Consider the following 21,240-nt stretch of genomic DNA (forward strand, 5'->3'; position numbering starts at 1 on the left):
TGTCTGCTTGTGTCTGTATATGTGTGGATGGATATGTGTGTGTGTGCGCGAGTGTATACCCGTCCTTTTTTCCCCCTAAGGTAAGTCTTTCCGCTCCCGGGATTGGAATGACTTCTTACCCTCTCCCTTAAAACCCACTTCCTTTCGTCTTCCCCTCTCCTTCCTTCTTTCCTGACGAAGCAACCATTTGTTGCGAAAGCTAGAATTTTGTGTGTATGTTTGTGTTTGTGTGTCTGTCGACCTGCCAGCACTTTCGTTTGGTAAGTCACATCATCTTTGTTTTTTGACAAATACATAATAATTATTGTATAAATTGTTTCAATCCTAGCCGTTAGGCTTGTCCCTCTTCCCACAGTGTAAACAGGATAGGAAAAGCAGCAGGGTTTTAACTGTCAGCATTGAAGTTTTGATTCCTGTCTAAAGAGAGGGCCAGATCGAAATGGCCACTGTTCTGGTGTAATTCAATACATTTCATAAGCAAAAACTCTGTGATGCAACCTACTTCAATCGAGGGTTGTCCCCATGGGTTCCTCCCAGCTGCAGCAAAGGCCACCTGGCACGATGCCCACTGTCAGGAGTTCTGATACCTCAGGAAAACGAGCATCTACACCTTGAGATGTGTGGGGACCTAGCATTGCAGGCTTTATCAGTCTGATCCCTGTCAGGAGGTTCAATCAAAAGGGTGTGTCAGATTGGCTACAGTGTTACCTTTGAAGTGCAAATAGCAGCCTATGCAGGTATTGTGCTCAGATGATCTTTAACATTGTACGCAGTAGGCACTATTTACATTTTTCTTCACCAGTTAGTCCGCACTACAAAAAAATTTGGAAAATGAAGGTCAAACACAGAGAAGAATTCAAAGTTACTTCAGCCACAAGAAGGTGAGTGAAAGAAGATTCCAAGATTGAAAGCAGAAATTCAGGAATAGCTGGTCAACATCATAGCTGCCACCATGAGAAAGTGAGCAACAAGCAGAATGGACAGTCAGAGATGAGAGACTACAGCAAATGAAAGGAAAGATGTATTCCAATAGTTTGGGGGCCTGTGCTCAACAAATCAGGTACTCATGGAACAGTTATGAGGCCCCAGAGGGGTACTGGAAGCAAGTGTGTGTAGGGGAGGGGTGGGGGCGGGGGGGTGGCTGCAACAAACCAGTCTTTGGACTGTGGACGACAACAGCAGTAGCAACAGCAGCAGCAGCAGCAGCAGCAGCAACAACAACAACAACAACGACTACAGCAGCAGCAAAATATCAAAGCTGTTTCAAGTAAAATCCACTAAGGCTAAATCCTCTTCCCCCTGAGTACATCAATTCAAAAATACTTTCAAAGTTATTGTAAGAAATAGTATGGAGTTACCTTCCAAACCTAATTTTGAATCTGTCATTCTCCTCATGTTTGTAATTGAAGATATGAAGGTTACTTAACCAATATCTAGATTCAATTAATTCCATGCTTTTAAAGTTTTCTCACCATAGTCTCACATCTGCTATGTCTACATCTATAGCCATACTCTGCAAATCATCGTGAAGTGCATAGTAGAGGGTACGTTCATTGTACCAGTTATTAGGCCTCTGTGGGTGCAGTAATTACTCTAATCTTAATCTCCTGATCATTGTGTAAGCAGTGCATAGTGGGTTGCAGTGAATTCCTAGAGTCATCATTTAAAGCCAGTTCTTGAAACTTCATTAACAGACTTTTTAAGGATAGTTTATGTCCATCTTCAAGGATCTTCTAGTTCATTTCCTTCATTATCTCTGTGACACACTCATACAGATTAAACAGACCTGTGACCATTTGTGCTGCCCTTTTCTATACACATTCAGTATCCCATCAGTCATATATGGCATAGGTCCCACCCACTTGAGCAATATTCTAGAACTGGTTGCACAAGTGATTTGTAGACAATTTACTTTGTGTACTGTTTGCCCTGCCCCATTTCATGAACTCATTTATTACTTATAGGGTGTCTATCGTGTGTTATCCACCTGTAGGAACAGTTTGTTCTCTGCTCTAGCTGATTTCTCTATACGCATTAGAACCAAGGTATCTGCCACTGGAGAGTTTACAATTCACTAAAAGTGATGCACTATTTGTCTGCCTTTTCAGGAGATCTGTGTGCCTTCAAATATCCATACAGGTGAATTGTAGCTCCCATGAATGCTGATTCATTCTGTACTTCTGAACATTTGAACACAATGAAAGGTTCAGTATTAATGAAAATTATCAAAAAGTATTCAGGACTGTAAGTACCACAACAGCAATAATCAAAATACATACAATGTGTAATGAACCTGTACCAATTTAGTGACCCACCTCAGATGTTTCATTATTACTGATGTTACGAGAAAGTGCACACCATCCCTGTGGATGAATCTGGAGTGATGAAACAACTTCTGCATCATCACCCTTTGGAAAGTCTGCGACAATTTCAACCCTATTCACCTTGCGACTCTTTGAAAATAGGTGTGTGTAAGTAGCAGCAACAGGAATTGTAGTCTGACTTAGTTGCATTAGGCGGTACATGTTGGGCTAAAACAAAAAAAATAAGGTAACATAGTGAAATATTTTGTCAAAAGCTCTCAGATAATTAAAGTATTGGCACATGAAGTTACTGAGAGAATTATCAATTTTTATCTTCATAACACAAATAAGACTGACTAATGAAGTATACACATCATCAATATTAACAAACAGGGATGAGGACAATTCGAGCATACAAATAAAGAGAGTATATAACATACAAGATGACTTAAGAATACACTTTTACTATAGCGGATTTTATCTATCACTACTAGGTGTGGTAGTAAAATATTACTTTATCCCTTTTTTCCGTAAAAAGTGTCACGTAATAACACCACTTCATAAGTAAAATAAAACAGTAAGCAGATGTTGATATTTCAAATTTTATAGCACTGCTTTACTGTTGCCCATCAGTGTAAGTCCAGTGTCTTAAACACCACAGAATTTCACATTTTGTTTGTTATTATAAAGAGCAAAATTACAATTTATATAAAGAAAAAAATGGCAGTCTTAATCAAAAGGTTTTGAGTCACAATGGAAACATATCACCTAATAAAAATACCTGCAACAAACATGGATATGAAAGAGAATGCCCACAAAAGTTCAACTCGAGTTAAAGCTACTGGCACTATTGAATACAATGGTGTGAGGTGAGAACCGTAGCATGTTGAAGTGGACTGTTTCACAAAACAGTTAAGAACCTCATTCTTGAATACTTCTTGCAAGTCGAATATATCTACTAGGTTGTCTTCTCTCTCATACATGATCCATTTTAACCACCAGCAAGGTCGATGATAAACAAACTCTATATTTGTTTTCACATGAAAGTAATGAACTGAATATAAACTTGTCAAAAACATTTACATACTTTCCTCTCACGAAATTCAGGAAAATCAGAGAAAAACTGAAATAGGATAGTTCCAAGGAGCCAAATCTTTCAGTTCTCAATATTTGTAAACTGTAGGTTGATCTACTTTTTATGGCCAGCTTTCTACTGAAATAAGACGAAATGACAATAATTGATGAAATGCCATGGTCTCTTACAGTGCTCATGCGTCAATACCTCTTTCCTAATATCCTCCAGGTCACAGTAGCTACCCTGCATACCTTGTGGAACTTATACCATTGAAAGAAAGAAAATAAGTACAGAATTGCTTAAGGAAGCTTTCTGATAGATTTCCACATTGCGCAAGATGTCAACTATAAAAAAAAATTTGTGCTGATGCAAGATTTGAACTGTGGCTTTTGTCTTTCATGGATAATGCTCTATAGACAAACCTACCCAATCACAATTCATGATCTAATTCCAGAAGTTCAGCCTGCTAGCTCTTTTCCACTGAAAGTCAGTTTCCTAATGGAAACAACACTATGCAATTTTCAAGTTTATCCTTTCTTATCAGAATTATTATCCTATCAAAGTATGCTGACATATCCTTGCCATCCAGATTTATGTTGTGTTGTCTTGTATTTTAGAAGGAGGAAGGAAGATTGAGTTTGACATTCTGTCGACATCAAGGTCATTAGCAAGTAGCACAAGCTCAGGGATGGGGAAGGAAATCGTCCATGCCCTTTCAAAGGAACCAGCCCAGCAATTTAGGGTAGTCATGAGAGATCTACATCTGGATGGCCAGACATGAGTTTGAACAGTGATCCTCCCGAATGTGAGTCCAGTATGCTAACTACTACACCACTTTGCTCAGTTGCATTTTACAACTTTCTCAGTTTTCTTATTTGTCTTCATTACTACTTTCTTCTTCTTCACACCACTTTTGATCCACTTGTACTTTTAGGTTTACACCACTCTTTGATTATCTTTGACTTAGCTGCCAGCCCCTTTTTAAATCCTTTTTGAGGAATTTCATTTTTTATTTTCGTATTATCCACTTCTCATGTGATTCACTTACATGACCACAAGTCCAACAGAAACAGAGAGGATGTGGGACAACAATCCTTAATACTTGGAAGAAGCCCTGAAACATACACTTCTAATAATACAACACTGAATGTAGTCATTCAACTTAAGGCAGTTAATATCATAATCTGAATGAATACAACCAATAATTACACAAAAACATAAAAAATATGATAACATGTAAGAGGATGGGAGTGGATGAACAGCATCATTCAGCAACTGTGTTCTACTGACTGGACTGTAAATAAAAATGGTCTGCATACTTACGGTTTATAGGGTGCTTCTGAATGTACACGCATGCTAAGACACAATTCTTACAATGTTTAAAAAATGAGGATGTCTCACTTACCTGACCAAGGTGTTACATTACAGTAAGCCTAAGCCTAGCAACAGCAGTGTTGAAACTCAACAACCTTACAGCTACAGCACCACTGATTTACATATGCAACTACTTTCTGTTCTGTCTGTTCTTGACAGACCTTATTTCTCTTCTGGTTGTTAAGAAGTACAATACTTTCATTTGCCTGCAAGGAGTACTACAGAAGACAAGATTACTATTTACAACGGGGCTGTGAACCTTACTCAGAATACACTACTGTCACAAAAAATTTAAGAATAATGCATAAACTTAAGAAAAAACAACATACACCTTGAAACAAATGCAAAAGTTTGTGCATATTTCAGCAACAGTTCCAAAAAATCTTCTTTTTACAAATGTAACTAATAAGAATTTGAAATATGTAGTACTTGTGAAGAAAAATCTGTGCAGCCTCTTATTCACACAATGAAATTCCCAAAACCAAACTATCATGCCGCAAATACCTTTAAAAACTACATCACTGCTTAACACTACCAAGCAATGTCACAGTCATTCATAAACAAAATGAGAGTACCTCTTGAAACTATAAACAGATAATAATAAATAATATACCTTAAATCCAGCCAAGTCCTGTTGCAATGTTGTGAGATCAAGGTCATGAACAATCATAAGGTAGCCACTTGTTGTACAAATTACCATCTTTGTAGCATCCGGGTTAAGGCGAGTTCTCATTAACCCATTTGTATGAAATACTCTGGTGTACACAAAACCAGTTTCTGTGTAGCTGGAAAGAAATTGTAAGTTATCAGTGCAAGGCAATACTGTGCCCACCATTTGACAAGGTCCTATATTTCTCTCTCAAAAGAAAATGCCACCCAAGGGTGGTTTCAAAATGTTCAGTATGTGTTACATACATTTGGAACTGAACTTGAAATAAGATGTTCTCACCTGTTGATGTCCCAAGTGTAAATGCTTCCATCAAACCCTGATGTAACAAGAAGACCATCTCGTGGTGAAAATTCAATATTTTTTACCCAGTTTGAATGTCCATGCAGAGTTCTTATCTGTGACTTTAAATTTCGTGCATCCCAAAGTGCAACTGTGCTGTCATCACTGCATGTTGCAAAAACTCTAGAATCCAAAAACCTGTAAGAAAGTATCAAAGACTTCACTATACTGATGAAAGATTACCTTTCTTCTCTTGACTGACATCATCCCTTGCACAAAGATTTTTTAATTAATACTGCCTCCCATTACCGATATGGCAATATGTAACTACCACAATGCAAAACATGTCATTGTACAGGTTGCACATATTTAACTGAAATTCACATACAATTGATACAATTGTACATTAAATCTTAGGTGGGAGAGAGGAAGGGGGGGGGGGGGGGAGGGGCAGCCACATACAAAGCTACAAATATCCAAAAGAATATACACAAGATTGTGACTTCGAATTTACGAAGATTACCGGTATGCCAAGTTGGAAAATTACACTGTGTAAAGAGAACATCAGTGAATTAAAATCGGAACACTGGAAATAGCAAAGTCTCATTAGAAAGGCAGTGGGCACTTCAGAACAGCTAATGACAATACAGTATATTTTTCATGTAGGACAGATAATTCCACATTCATAGTGTTGCGTTGTTAGTACACAAGGGATGGACCGCAATGATTGAATAAAAGCCTGCCAGTAACCAAATAGTACTAGTGAAATTCAGTACTAATCCTTGCAAGTTAAATGTTCTACAGGCGTATGCATGAGCTTCAACATCTTATAATGAAGGGCTAGAAAAGTTTCACAAGTCTCTTTTCAACCGCCTTGAATTGATAGTCAAAAACAAATTTAGAATGGTTCAAGGAAATTTTAATGTTAAATTAAGAAAATGTGCCTCATCGAATGAAGTACTTGGCTATCATGATTTAGACAAAAATTGATGGAGATAAACTGATTCAGTTCTGCCAGGAAAATAAGTTTATAATTACCAACACCTTCTTTAACACCATCCACAAAAACTTTGCACCTTGACCTCACCTGATGGAACTCACTATAATCACACTGACTATTTTTTGATTGGCTTGAGATTGAGATTGTCCATTAAGAACATTAAGATGCTTCCAGGTGCCGACTAGGGTTCTGATCATTGACTTCTTATGTCTTGAACTGAGAATGAAACTGACAAAATGTAAGTGGACACTTCCAAAAACAAGAAGACTATCGCAAAACGCTGAAACGGAAATTTTTGGATATCAAGTCCAAGAAAAACTTTCATCGAATCAGTCACGTAATATGACATCTGCATGGAAATCCAACCTCATGACAGAGATGTTAGTTGAACCTGCTGAGAAAGTAGACAGGAAAAAAAGAAAACCTGACTTACTGCCAAGATTATACAAATCACTGATGACAAACATTACTGAAGATGAAGAGGTTGCAGGGAACTCTGCAGTACTACAAGTTATCTGCGTTAATACAGAGAAACTGCTACCGAGAAAAAAATAATTACATCAACAAAACCAGAAAGAGAATCGAGAAGTCCTGAGATGAGGCACACATTCAATAAAGTAAAGAAACTAGCAGATGCTTCAAACAAAGAACATGGGCTCTAGAAGACAAAGATAATATACTGCTACCCAACAGTAACTGGCTGCTGATCAGTGGAGAACGTACTGCAAGATGCTGTACAAGGATAACAATTGAAAACTTGGTCATGTAAACATTCCAGTGGAGAGGAATGCACCAACTCAAAAGAAGTAGTCTGAAAAGTTATAGCTAAATTTAAAAATGACAAACCACTTGTACCTGACCTTATTACTGTCGAAATGATAAAAGCATCTGAAGATCTTGGTTTGTAAATCAAATACGAAATATGTAAAAGCACATGGAATAACGAAACTTGAATAGAAGACTGGACCATGTTTATAATAATTCCTTTTCATAAGGAAGGACAAACACAACACTGTGGGAACTACAGAACTACTTGATTGAACAGTCCATGGGTGTACTAATGGTCCATAGTGTCCTACAGGCATAATATTTCAGCGATTCGGTATGGCACCATCATCAAGGGCATTGATAAACTGAGCTCCTGAGGGCACATGGATGACTTGTATCCCCTCCCACCACAAGTCGTTCCATCTGCGGATCGTGCCCAAGGGCACACTTCAGCACTCAGGGAGAGGTGCTTGTGTTGGCGTCTCTGGTAGCATCGATGTAGTTCCTCTGCCCGCCTGGTTACCAGATCATTGTTTTTTTCTGCGTACCATCTTAATTTCACCTAGTGCTGGTTCCCAAGCTTTACTGAGATTATAGCCACAATCCCAATGGATAAGGTTACCATGGTGCAAATTTCGATGGGTTCTCTAATGACGCTGTCCCAGTATTTGGACGCATGCACTAAAATCCTGGTATGCTCATACTCCATACCATTATTCTTTGACAAACAGTGCTACACAGCCGCCGACTTGTTGGGGTACATTTGTTGAGTGTGCTACTGGTGCTCTTAGCATTGACCTTCAGAGGTGTGCACTGTTTGTCAAATATATGTCATGTCACACTGGCACAGAAACTGATACACCCTGGTCTTCTGCAAACTGAGGTCATATCTGACACTCTCCAATAATGCTCATGGTTTACCAGGCAGGGAAAAAACAGTTCTTATGCAATGCTTTTTCAGTATGGGCTTGACATTTCCCAGCAGTCTGCCAGTCTACAATATAAAGGCTGTGGCTACATCTTCTCTCTGATATCTTCTGTCTTCGCAGCACGTACTGCAGTGATGGGGCAAACAGCATTCCTCTGCACAAGGTCGTGGCAGCTATTTGAGTGCAAATACAGGCCAGTGTGCATTCTCTTTCGATACATGTTGTGCAGAGGGTGCCATCAGCTCTTCTCTTGACCATTACATCCAGGAGTGGTAGTCTTCCTTATTCTTCTGCTCCACAGTGAATTTGATATTGTGATATATTGATTTCAGATGTAGAAAGAGGTGACTGAGTCTGTTTCTTCTGCAGAGCCACATGATGAACTTGTATTCCACATTTATGTTATAACATGAAAAGGAAGTGGGTTTCTATTTGAATGATGCCAGGGCCTTCCTTGAAGTGCTCCATATACAAATTCAGAACCACTGGTAAGAATGGTCAGCAACTCCCTCCATTTGCTCATAGCATTCTCCATTAAATAGAAAATATGTGCATGTTAGGACATGCCTGTAAACGTCAAGAACACACAGCAAGTAACGATCTGGTGACACAGTAACTACATCGGCGTTATCATTGATGTCAGTGCAAGCGTCTCCATGAGTGCTGACGTGCCCTCAGGTGTAGATCAGAGAGAGATTGGCTTGTGATGAGATGGGATCGGATCCAAGTCAGCCACGCACCCTCCAGAACTGAATTCATCAATGCACCTGACAATGGTGAGATGTCGTGATTGCCGAAACATTGTGCCCTTTGGACACTATGGACCAGCAATACACCTGTGGACTGTTTGATCAACAAATATGCTGGGAGAAACTACAGAATCACAGAACTACTAAACTGATTTCAAATGCCAGTAAGATTCTTCTAAACGTCATACATGAATTCCTAAGAGCCTGCTTAAATACAGAAATATCATCAAAGCATGCTGTGTTTGTGCATTATACAGGAACACTCAGTAATGTAGAGGATTCAACACCCCCTCCTTTCTTTACTTTCTTGGACTGTAGCTAGGCATTTCACTGCTTTTTGTGAAAGAACTGTGGAATGGTGCTAGCAGAAATTACTCTTATCAGAAACTTTTACTCTAATAGCACGGCAGCAAATCACACTAGGTAAGTCCTTTTGGACAACGTAAAGGAGTTAGACAAGGGTGCATCTTATCACCAGTTCTATTTAGTACCAATGGAAAACGTTATAGCTAGACTGGTAATTGGAGGATGAAGAATCATTAATTTAAGATTCACTCGCAGCACTATGCTGTGGGAGAATCGTAAGTGGAAATGAAGGAACTACTACAGAGAGTTAGGAGTGAAAGAGAGGAGGGGAGGTTGGCGAAGAGGGGGGAGGTGGTCGGCAAGTGGGGCTAAAGAGGGAGACAGGTGCACGACGAGGGAATGTCGTCAAAGACATGGGGGTCCAGCGAGGGTGGAGGCCAGTCAGGGCACCGGGGGCCCGGAGAGGGGGGGGGAGGTCGATGAGGGCCACAGGAACCCAGTGTCAGGGTCGGTGAAGGAAAGGACAGGGGGCGAGCGGAAGGAGGCAGGCAGGCAGGCGGAAGCAGACAGGCAGGCACGAGATGGGCAAGCGGAGAGAGGCAGTACAGTACAGAAAATTGTGAAAAAAGTAGGGTAGAAGAAGTAAGTGGGAGGGTAGTTGGGAGTGGGCACATAGAGAAGGGCAGTTGAGGGATAGAGTGGGAGGACTATGGGTAGAGGAAGTGGCAGAATGGTGGGGGGGAGCAGAGGGGCCGAGGGGGGAGGGACGTCGGAAGGGCGGAGGGGCCGAGGGGGGAGGGAAGTCGGAAAGGCGGAGGGCCCGAGGCGGAGGGGCCGAGGGGGGGCGGAGGCGGAGGGGCCGAGGGGGGGGCGGAGGCGGAGGGGCCGAGGGGGGGGCGGAGGCGGAGGGGCCGAGGGGGGGGCGGAGGGGCCGAGGGGGGGCGGAGGCGACGAGGGGGGGCGGAGGGGACGAGGGGGGGGCGGAGGCGGAGGGGACGAGGGGGGGGCGGAGGCGGAGGGGCCGAGGGGGGGGGCGGAGGCGGAGGGGCCGAGGGGGGGGGGCGGAGGCGGAGGGGCCGAGGGGGGGGGGGCGGAGGCGGAGGGGCCGAGGGGGGCGGGGAGGCGGAGGGGCCGAGGGGGGCGGGGAGGCGGAGGGGCCGAGGGGGGGCGGGGAGGCGGAGGGGCCGAGGGGGGGCGGGGAGGCGGAGGGGCCGAGGGGGGGCGGGGAGGCGGAGGGGCCGAGGGGGGGGGCGGAGGCGACGAGGGGGGGGGGCGGAGGGGACGAGGGAGGGGGGGGAGGCGGAGGGGCCGAGGGGTGGGGGCGAGGCGGAGGGGCCGAGGGGTGGGGGCGAGGCGGAGGGGCCGAGGGGGGGAGGCGGAGGGGCCGAGGGGTGGGGGCGAGGCGGAGGGGCCAAGGGGGGGGAGGCGGAGGGGCCGGGGGGGAGGCGGAGGGGCCGGGGGGAGGCGGAGGGGCCGAGGGGAGGCGGAGGGGCCGAGGGGGGGGGAGGCGGAGGGGCCGAGGGGGGGGGAGGCGGAGGGGCCGAGGGGGGGGGAGGCGGAGGGGCCGATGGGGGGAGGCGGAGGCGCCGATGGGGGGAGGCGGAGGCGCCGATGGGGGGAGGCGGAGGGGGGGAGGCGGAGGGGGGGAGGCGGAGGGGGGGAGGCGGAGGGGGGGAGGCGGAGGGGGGGAGGCGGAGGGGGGAGGCGGAGGGGGGAGGCGGAGGGGGGAGGCGGAGGGGGGGAGGCGGAGGGGGGAGGCGGAGGGGGGTGGCGGAGGGGGGGAGGCGGAGGGGGGAAGCGGAGGGGGAGGCGGATGGGGGAAGCGGAGGGGGGGAGGAGGAGGGGCCGAGGGGGGCGGCGGAGGGTCCGAGGGGGGGAGGCGGAGGGGCCGAGGGGGGGAGGCTGAGGGTCCGAGGGGGGGAGGCGGAGGGGCCGAGGGGGGGAGGCGTTGGGGCCGAGGGGGGGAGGCGTTGGGGCCGAGGGGGGGAGGCGTTGGGGCCGAGGGGGGGAGGCGTTGGGGCCGAGGGGGGGAGGCGGAGCGGCCGAGGGGGGAGGCGGAGCGGCCGAGGGGGGAGGCGGAGCGGCCGAGGGGGGAGGCGGAGCGGCCGAGGGGGGAGGCGGAGCGGCCGAGGGGGGAGGCGGAGCGGCCGAGGGGGGAGGCGGAGCGGCCGAGGGGGGAGGCGGAGCGGCCGAGGGGGGGGGGGGAGGCGGAGGCGCCGAGGGGGGGGGGGAGGCGGAGGCGCCGAGGGGGGGGGGAGGCGGAGGCGCCGAGGGGGTGGGGAGGCGGAGGGTCCGAGGGGGGGGAGGCGGAGGGTCCGAGGGGGGGGGGAGGCGGAGGGTCCGAGGGGGGGGAGGCGGAGGGGCCGAGGGGGGGAGGCGGAGGGGCCGAGGGGGGAGGCGGAGGGGCCGAGGGGGGAGGCGGAGGGGCCGAGGGGGGGAGGCGGAGGGGCCGAGGGGGGGAGACGAGGGGGCCGAGGGGGGGCGACGAGGGGGCCGAGGGGGGGAGACGAGGGGGCCGAGGGGGGGAGACGGAGGGGCCGAGGGGGGGGGAGGCGCAGGGTCCGAGGGGGGGAGGCGGAGGGGCCGAGGGGGGGGGGAGGCGGAGGGTGCGACGGGGGGGGAGGCGGAGGGTGCGACGGGGGGGAGGCGGAGGGTGCGACGAGGGGGGGAGGCGGAGGGGCCGAGGGGGGGAGGCGGAGGGGCCGAGGGGGGTAGGCGGAGGGGCCGAGGGGGGGAGGCGGAGGGGCCGTGTGGGGGGAGGCGGAGGGGCTGAGGGGGGGGAAGGCGGAGGGGCCGAGGGGGGGAAGGCGGAGGGCAGAAATTGGAGGAGGGTGAATATGGCTGAGTCTTCGAGAGGTGGTGTTTACAGAATGGTGGTAAAATTTAAAGGAAGGGGCACAGCTAGATGGCGGGGGGCAGAGCTAGATGGCGGGGGGCAGAGCTAGATGGCGGGGGGGGGGGGGGGGCAGGGCTACATGGCAGCGGGGGCAGTGCTGGACTGTGGGGGGGCAGGGCTACATGGAGGGGGGCAGGGCTACATGGAGGGGGGCAGGGCTACATGGAGGGGGGGCAGGGCTACATGGAGGGGGGGCAGGGCTACATGGAGGGGGGGCAGGGCTACATGGAGGGGGGGGCAGGGCTACATGGAGGGGGGGCAGGGCTACATGGAGGGGGGCAGGGCTACATGGAGGGGGGCAGGGCTACATGGAGGGGGGCAGGGCTACATGGAGGGGGGCAGGGCTACATGGAGGGGGGCAGGGCTACATGGAGGGGGGAGGGCTACATGGAGGGGACAGGGTAAAGACAGGAAGTTAAGGGTGATATTGGGGGGGGGGGAGGGTAAGGATACAGTGAGTACCTGAAAGGGGACGTAGGTACAAGGGCTGCACTGGGGGTCACCAGAGGGGAGGGATGAGGTGTTAAGTGAGAGCACCTGGGAGGTCAGGTAGGAAGAGGGTCACTTGAGGGGTGATGGGACAGTGGTGTGACTTGGGTTGGGGTGAGGGTGTGAAAGAGGTTACTGAAAGGAGTGTGGTAGGGGCCAGGCTGTGGGCAGCACAGGAGGGTCCCAAAGGTGGCTGGAGGAAGGAAAGAGGGAAGTCACATGGAAGAAGTGTGTTACAGTTGGGTGGGAGTTGTAACGGTGGGAGACGGGGTACACGTGGTTGGCAGGGGATTACTGGAGGGTGGCGGTGTTGGGTGTACTAATGCTCATGGGGGTAGTTGTTGGTGGCCAGGTGTGTTTGGAGGTGGTATTGGTTGCTGGATGGAGGAGTGATGGTATTAGCAAGGGGAAGAGGTTCCTACAGGGTGACAGGAGACAATTCTGGAGGGAGGTGGGTGAGATCTGCAGGGAGGTGGGGTGAGGACAGTGAATAATAGAAAGGTTGGATGTAGAGGCAGTAGGCGGAGCAAGCACTACGCCAGTGTCCTATGTCCTTATGTTACACATAAATAATTCCCAATGGTTCCCAGCCTGATACAAGCCTTATTACGTGTCAGCAGTTTTGTGACTGCATGTCAATTCCACTGCTTCATGATTCAATCACCTTCTTATTTGGTCTGCGGGGCTGAGTTGGCTGCACTACAGGCATTTTCACACAGGAAAATGTGATGTGGATACTGAAAATTTAACCAGGTCTCTCTGTGCTATTAGCTTATAATGCTGACCATTAGACCACAGAGACAGATTCATCCTGAACTTAATACAGATTCTTGATGTGGGATTTTGCAGGATAGTCAATATTTTCAAACATTTACCAATTCATGTTACTTAGCATTTCTGTTACACTCTTCCACGAGTCATTCAAATCTGTCAATTCAAAACCTGACTGCAATGTTTTGACAATGGCAGTATTTCAAGACGAGTGCCACAGCCACTGTTTACTTCATTTAGTCTGATGAGGAAAAATAAATCAATAATGATTGCTGACTTTGCAGATGCAAAAAGCTGTTAACTGTTCATCTCAAAAGTGAAATTACTGCATTTTAAAAAGAGGTTTTTTAAAGAAGTATGAGATTACATGCTATTTTTGTCGAGACTACAGTATAATTCTCTGCAAAACAATTTATTGTGTTAAGTATTTTCACATTAAACAGTTTTCAATGTATTTAATACCCCTAAATACTCCTAAACTTGAGCAATATTGTAAGACTGGACACATACATGATTTGTAAGCAGTTTCCTTCGTAGACCAACTGCTTTTTCCTAGTATCCCTCCAAAAACTCAAGTCCGCCAGTAACTTTCCCTACAACTGATGTTGTGTGACTTACTGATAGTGTAGTCATAGTTTGGATTTGTTCAAGAGCACATTTTACATTTCAGGGCAGTAAAAGAAGTTGTCAATCTTTTAACCACTATGGAATCTTATCAAGATATGAGTTGATATTTGTACAGTGTTTTTCATACAGCATTCCGTTGTATATATCTGTACCACCTGCAAAACGGCTGAGGTTATTATCACTATCAGCCACGTTATCAATCAATATACATCATGAATAGCAAAGGTCCCAATACACTTCCCTAGAGTACATTTGGACTTGCTTCTGCATATGTCAAAGTCTCTCCATTAGATATAACATTGTGTGCGCTCCCTACCAAAAAAGTCTCAATTCTGATACAAATTAAACTTTGAACTTCCATTAATAAATATTGGCTTGATACTAAGCGAAATAATTTTTCAAAAAGCACACTGCTTATAATCAACTGTCTTTATCAGGATACTGTGTGAGAAAAGTGTGAATTGGGTTCACATGATATGTCCCTAGAAGACATTCTGAGTTGGCATGAAGGGGGTAATTCTGTTCATTTGACCTCTGAATTCAAGACTGTACGACAACTGGATGTCAATGAAACTGGTTGCTCTGTTTTGTACCACTTACTGTAGACAGATATGACCTGTGCCTTTTCCCAATCATCAGGCATATTTTTGTTTTGATTTTATGACTACAGTACACAGTATGGAGGCTAACTCAGATCCAAATTTTGTAAATAACCTGAGTGGAATTATATCAGGTCCTCAAACCTTGCTTAACTTTGTAAATCTCAGTGGTTTCTTACATCACTGCTTGTATCATTCCCACAGTGGTGCAATAATGAAACCGAGACAGAACTCCTGTATCTGCCTTTATAAAGGAACATTTGAAAACTGAGTTCAGCATTTCTGCTTTTGGTTTGCTACATTCAATTTTAGTTCCAAATATTATGAGATTTCCTTTGGTCTTTGTGAGAAATCTTTTGACAGGATTATGCTACAACAGTCACTGTAAGATCGACACACTGCCCATTTGTCATCAAAAAGGTTGTATCACCATCTCTCTATCTATAATCCAATGATTTGTTTTACATTTATCATGCAATTAAGCTGCAGTCACCGTATCTTTGTGACTATCTTTACCACAAGTGAATACAATGAAGAGCTTTCTTTTTAAAAAAACCTCACACAGTCACTAATATGCCCCATTACTGATTACGGCTACTGTATTCAAAGGATATTTGTACGGGAGCTCATGATGCCTTGAACTGGTGATAAGTGCTTGTGTACGAGACTTTTGTGACACACACTATTTCAATCATATCACTCTTGCCTAGAAACAATTACCATGGCTATGTGCTGATATGCTTAGAGATTACCATACCCTGTGTTTGCTCTATGTCTTCTCAATCGTTGCCCTCTCTCTCATTTTTCTTCAACCATTACACTACCATCTCAACAGCACAGCAGCAATACTTGTTCTCAACAGAGCAAAATCCTCTCACTATCACAACACAGTCATGTTCTCTAAATCATTTTCTGAATAAGGTACCTGACTTGTGAACAATCTTCCTCAAAATTTTTGATTACTTAGCCAGTAATATATATAATACAGTAGAGTCCCATTAATCCGAACTAATTGGGGCCAGACCTTGTGCCGATTACTGATTTGTTCGAATTAGCTGGATTTATGGTGATGAGTTTCTAGAATGAAGTATACCAAGCAGATAAGTAGGTACACCAGGGTAACAAATGGGAACAAGTGTGAGAACAATGGCTCACTCTCACTCCCTGCCCTCATTGTTGTGCATTGTTGAGATCTTTGTAGTGTCTGAGGTCAGTGCACTGCCAGTTGGCTCACAAAGTGCTTGGTTATGTTAGTTATTGGTCGCTGGCACGCGTAACAGTTGTACTGTATTCGTTCAGGTGTACATATTTTCGTCATGAGTAAATGGAAATATACAACGTTAACTCTCAAAGAAAAACTGAATGCCTTGAAGCGGATAGACAATGGTGAGAATGTATCTCAACTGGCAATGGAACTGGGTGTTGGTAAAGCAACCATTTGTGATTGGAAGAAGAACTGAGTGAAGCTTGAACAGTCCTGCGTAACGTCTTCGGGAACAACACTCTAAATTCGGCAGACTGAAACACTCCCAGTATGATAAAGTGGATGAAGTGCTTTTCCTTCGGTTTACACAGGAAAGAGAAAGGGGAACTCCTTTGAGTGGAACAATGGTTCAGGAGAAGGCTGTTTACCTGAACAAGTTAATGAATGGTGATGAGTCTTTTAGTGCGAGTATGGGTTGGTTGGGCAGATTCAAAAAACATCATGGAATCTGTCAGCTAACAATTACTGGAGAGAAGCTTTCTTCTGACTGTGATACAGCAAGGGAATACTTGGGCGAGTTTGAAAAAATGATAAGAGAGGGAAAGTATTCTCCTCAACAAATTTATAATGTTGACGAGACTGGCCTTAATTTTAGGGCATTGCCAACAAAAAGCCAGGCATCAAAAGCAGAAGACCATGCTCCTGGTTTTAAAATGTGGAAAGATTTGTGTGACTTTATTAGTGTGCAGCAACACTGCTGGTAATCACAAGCTGCATTTAATGTTGATCGGCAAAACTGCTAGGCTCAGAGCTTTAAAAAACTGCATAATGAAGTCCCTGCCTGTATATTATCGCAATCAGAAAACAGCATGGATGGATGGTAAGCTGTTCAAAGAATGGTTTCACGGCCAGTTTGTTCGTTCTGTTTGGCAGTTTTCTAAGGAAAATCACTTTTCTCCCCATGCAATCCTTTTTATTGATAACGCGCCATCTCACTCCAGCACTGAAGAATTGCGAGATGAAGATATTGTGGCAAAGTTTTTGCCGCCGAATGTTACACCACTTCTACAGCCGATGGACCAGCCCATACTGCAAAAATTAAAACTGATTTACAAAAAACAAATTTTAAGAATGCTGATCCAAGATGAAAGCATTCCTTTAGTGGACAAAATAAAAATGACCAATGTGAAGGATGTTGTTTATTGGGCCATTGAGGCATGGTAGAATATTTCAGAAAATACTCTGAGAAAAACCGTGGAGAAAACAGTGGACATCTCTTGATTTTCAGGACAGCCTAGTTGAAAATGAAGAGGAAAATATACTACAAACGATACAGACAATCCCTGGATGTGAAGAAGCTAGTGAAGGAGACGTAGATGATTGGATGACAGCAGATGGAGCATGTGTGGAGAACCTTATTACTGATGCTGTTTAGTTGCTGCTGTGACTCAAGACCAGGAAGAAGTAGACTGCTGTGACGGAAGTGACAATGAGACTGAAAGCGACAAAGGAGATGCAGCAGAAGCCCTTGATCTCACACTACGTTATTTGGAGCAAAAGCCCACTGCTACACCTGTTTATTTCATGTTTATGAGACGATGGCGTAACTATGTGTCATATAGCAGATTGTCTTCATTACACCAAAAGACAACAACTGAGTTTTTGTCATCTAAAAAATAGGGATAAAATATCCGCTGTAGTTTAGTAAGTTTGTCAGCTTTTCTTTCATTGTTATGCAGTGTTTAAACCTAATGTTTTCTCGTCAATTTTTCTAATACATGTTTACTGTACTGTGTAAATTAAAATAGTGTGTATGTACAGCAGTTTACCGCACAGTTTTCCATATTTAGACTAGCATTTTTCATGTTCAGATTAACTGAACGTTCAGATTACGGGGACTCTGCTGTACTTATAAATGATCAGCACACACGCGTATTTACAAAATAATTTGTGATGTGAATATAAAATGTATTATTGTGATTGTTATGTAATATCTTTTGGGATTTTTTGTTTTTGATGATGATCATGATCATGATGATTTTGGATGCAAGGCACTCAACAGCATGGTTATCAGCAAACAGACAAAATGTCAGTATGTCATTCTCATGGGGGAGGGGGGGGGGGGGGGGCGGGCAAAGGGTGTCTCCATATTATTAGTACTTTAGAATATATTAAAATCCGTCTCCCCTCCCCAGCAATTTAGGGATCAGGCCTGACAGTTCACAAAATTTTACAACCTGTCCTAACATGGTGTCTGTATCAGTGAGGATGATGGGCATATCTCCAGACAAACCAAGGGCTGTTCCCGATGTCAGTACACAAAACACACATCGCCAAAACATGCTGAATCAAAAATGTCACTTCAAAAAGCGGCAGATCCTACTGTGGAGGAGGAAACCATGTGTTACACAGCTATGGCCTATGCGAAGTCTGGTGAGCAACACTTTCTTCAAGCGGTGTGGTTGGCATGATATCAGCCATGCCCGTGTGGTCAACTTGAGTGACTGTGGTTTGTTCTCTGACACTTCCAATCATTCAGTTTACCACCGACACATAATTCGTGTGTCAGTGAATGAGATAATAGCAGCACATCTAAGTACAAAACAATCCCAACAGGTGTCTTTGACTGCTTTGTTAGCTATGTCATTTCTCTGTATTCCAATGTGTCCAGGTACCAAGCAAAAGATCACCTAACTGGCATGGTGTTGTGTCACTGTAACGAGTCATGAATGAGCTGAATCAAAAGGTCTACAGAATACATTTGATGGTCTGCTTAAAGCAAACTGCGCGAGCCAGAGGAAATGAGAAACCTTGTACTCTGATCCACTCCAGTGCTGCCACAATGCCATACAACTCCGCACCGTAATTCGTAAGTTGTTCCGGAAGGTGCACTTTGAAAGTCCTGTCAGGGAAAACAGCTGAACAATTGAGAGCATTCACTTGCCTGGATCCCCCTCTACAAACAACAATAAAACTGTGGTATGTACTTAAAACTGAAGCACATAAGAGTTGTAAAAACATAATCTAGAGTACAAGTTTTCATGTAATGTACCAAGCTTAAAATCACTTTAGGCTTCTGAAGACACCAAGTTGGAGTTTGTTCCACCTCAGGCTGCATGATCATGGGTCTGATATATCCAGGTCCTCAAGACAGTCAGCAGTGTGTTTCTCAAATGGCTTGGTCACATGGGCCAATTCCTGAACCATCGCTCAGAGTTGGGGTGGATCACTGCACCAAATGACAATGACTATGACAATGCTGAAATTTTCAGGACCTGTCAACCAAAACAAGAGGTGCCACCAAATCGAGACTGGTGGTTCATCAGCCTCAACACACAGACTCTGAACTGGGAAGGTCTGAAGGGCTCCATTCAATATCCAAATACCCTTAGGTTGACAGTGTCCAACATCCCAAGGCAGGAAACACAGACTCATCCATAAACCACATTGCTGAAATTTAGCCATGATGTGGAAAATAGCCTATAAAACAGCAGCGGTGGGGGACAGCGGGGGGTGGACCGGGCGGGGGGGGGGGGGGGGGGGGGGGTGAGATACCTGTCAGCTTACACGCCTTTCCACTGCAGCATTTTAAAATATTCAATGATTACAACTCCTCCGATAGGCACGTCTTTCGGGTGTAGTAGCCAGGTTAATTCAGAATCGAAGAGTAGACCCAAAAACTGCGTGTCCTTAAAAAGTAAAATGTTGTCACCCACTGTGAGCTCTGGTTGGTTAAACCTTTGAAGAGCATGGTTAAAATTCACACACAGTCTTCTCTGTAGAGAACTGAAACCCCGTTTTATTACCCCAAGCTTCCAGCCTCCTGACAGACAGTTGTAGTTGCCTCATTGTCACTGCAAGGCCACAGGAAGAGTCGAGACCTAAAGTCATCCACAAACAAAGAGCATTTAACAAGGCTCCTGACTGTGGAGGAGGTGCCACTGATTGAAATTGCAAACAATGTGACACTTGAGTACACTGACTTGGGGGATTCATTCTCCTGAAATAGCCATCAGATAAGGCACCGCCAAAGCAATACCAAAAGCACCAGCCCTTGAGAAAGGATTGGATAAGAAGTGGCAGACATTCACAGTCTCCATTCCATGAAGCTGGTGAAGGGTGATGTACCTCCAAGTGGTGTCGTACGCATTTAAGAGGTAAAAAAATAAATAAATAAATAAAAAATAAAATAAAAAAACCAACACTCCAACCAGGCCTTAAAAGAAATATTGCATTGCAATCCCCAGTACAATTAAGATGTCAGGGGCAGAATGGAAGCAGCTGAAACAGCACTGGGAGCAGCACGGATGACCGACCCAGACGAGGCAGCAGATGACTATGAGCTCGAGAGTTTTACGCACACATTTGGTAAGAATGGCACTCCAATAACTGTTTCAGTTGGTACAGTCCTTGCCCGAGTTCCATAGAGGAATTAATATTTCATTCTTCCAAGTCAAGGGGTACTGTCCATCAAACAAGATCTGATTGAAACAAGATAGGATTTCGCCTTTGGCTTCTGAGCACAGATGACGGAGCAAGGCATAATGAATTTAATCTGGCCTGGAGTAGCATCTCTGGCTGCAGACAGAGCTGACTCCAAAACCCATGAGGAAAATGGAGGATTGTAGAAATTCCCTTTACGCGAGAAGAAGTGGAGCCTCCTGATCTCTGAAGTCCTACAAAACACTTAGAACGCAAGAGTGTGTCTGGATGATGCAGTGACGGTAAATGTATATTCAGCAAAAATTAGAGCAATGTCTTTGCCGTGTCCATTAAGACCCCATTACTCAACAAGGTCATAAATGAAGGTGTGTACTTCTCTTGCCCAAACTTGGGCATTGGAAGCTGACTGATTATTGTTGGAAGCTGCGAACTCCTTCCAGGAGTTCTTCTTCAGATCTTTCATCACTCATCTCACTTGTGCTCTCAGAGGTCTGAAGGTAGAAAGATTTTCGGTGGTAGGATGGTGTTTGAAAGTTTGCAAAGCTACGTGCTTGGTTCTGATTGCTGAGCAACAGGGACAGAGAGCCGTCTGCCATGGTAGCTACATTGGTGAATGGAATCTGTGGCAGCTCACTGGACCTCACAGATGATGAGGTCCACTATCTTCTGAGCATAATCTTGTTAGAAAATGGCCCACTGACTGTATCAAGGCCAATTTTCCTTCTGAATCTGCCTTCTTTGTGGTCTCCCTTTGACAA

The 21,240-nt window shown here is 45.6% G+C and overlaps 1 protein-coding gene across 2 annotated transcripts in view; it reads right to left on the reverse strand.

Annotated features, from left to right (window-relative positions):
* Positions 1 to 21,240, reverse strand: part of LOC124788271 (DDB1- and CUL4-associated factor 10) — a 69,850-nt gene that overhangs the window by 22,675 nt on the left and 25,935 nt on the right. For both annotated transcript variants that reach the window (XM_047255479.1, XM_047255480.1), the window contains 3 exons: positions 5,702 to 5,899; positions 5,366 to 5,537; positions 2,316 to 2,531 (listed from right to left, as the gene is read on the reverse strand). In XM_047255479.1, the coding sequence (XP_047111435.1) occupies positions 2,316 to 2,531; positions 5,366 to 5,537; positions 5,702 to 5,899 (586 nt within the window). The remainder of the gene's footprint in view (positions 1 to 2,315; positions 2,532 to 5,365; positions 5,538 to 5,701; positions 5,900 to 21,240) is intronic.

Source organism: Schistocerca piceifrons, chromosome 3 (genome assembly GCF_021461385.2).
Source record: "Schistocerca piceifrons isolate TAMUIC-IGC-003096 chromosome 3, iqSchPice1.1, whole genome shotgun sequence".
In the NCBI taxonomy this organism is placed as follows: domain Eukaryota; kingdom Metazoa; phylum Arthropoda; class Insecta; order Orthoptera; family Acrididae; genus Schistocerca; species Schistocerca piceifrons.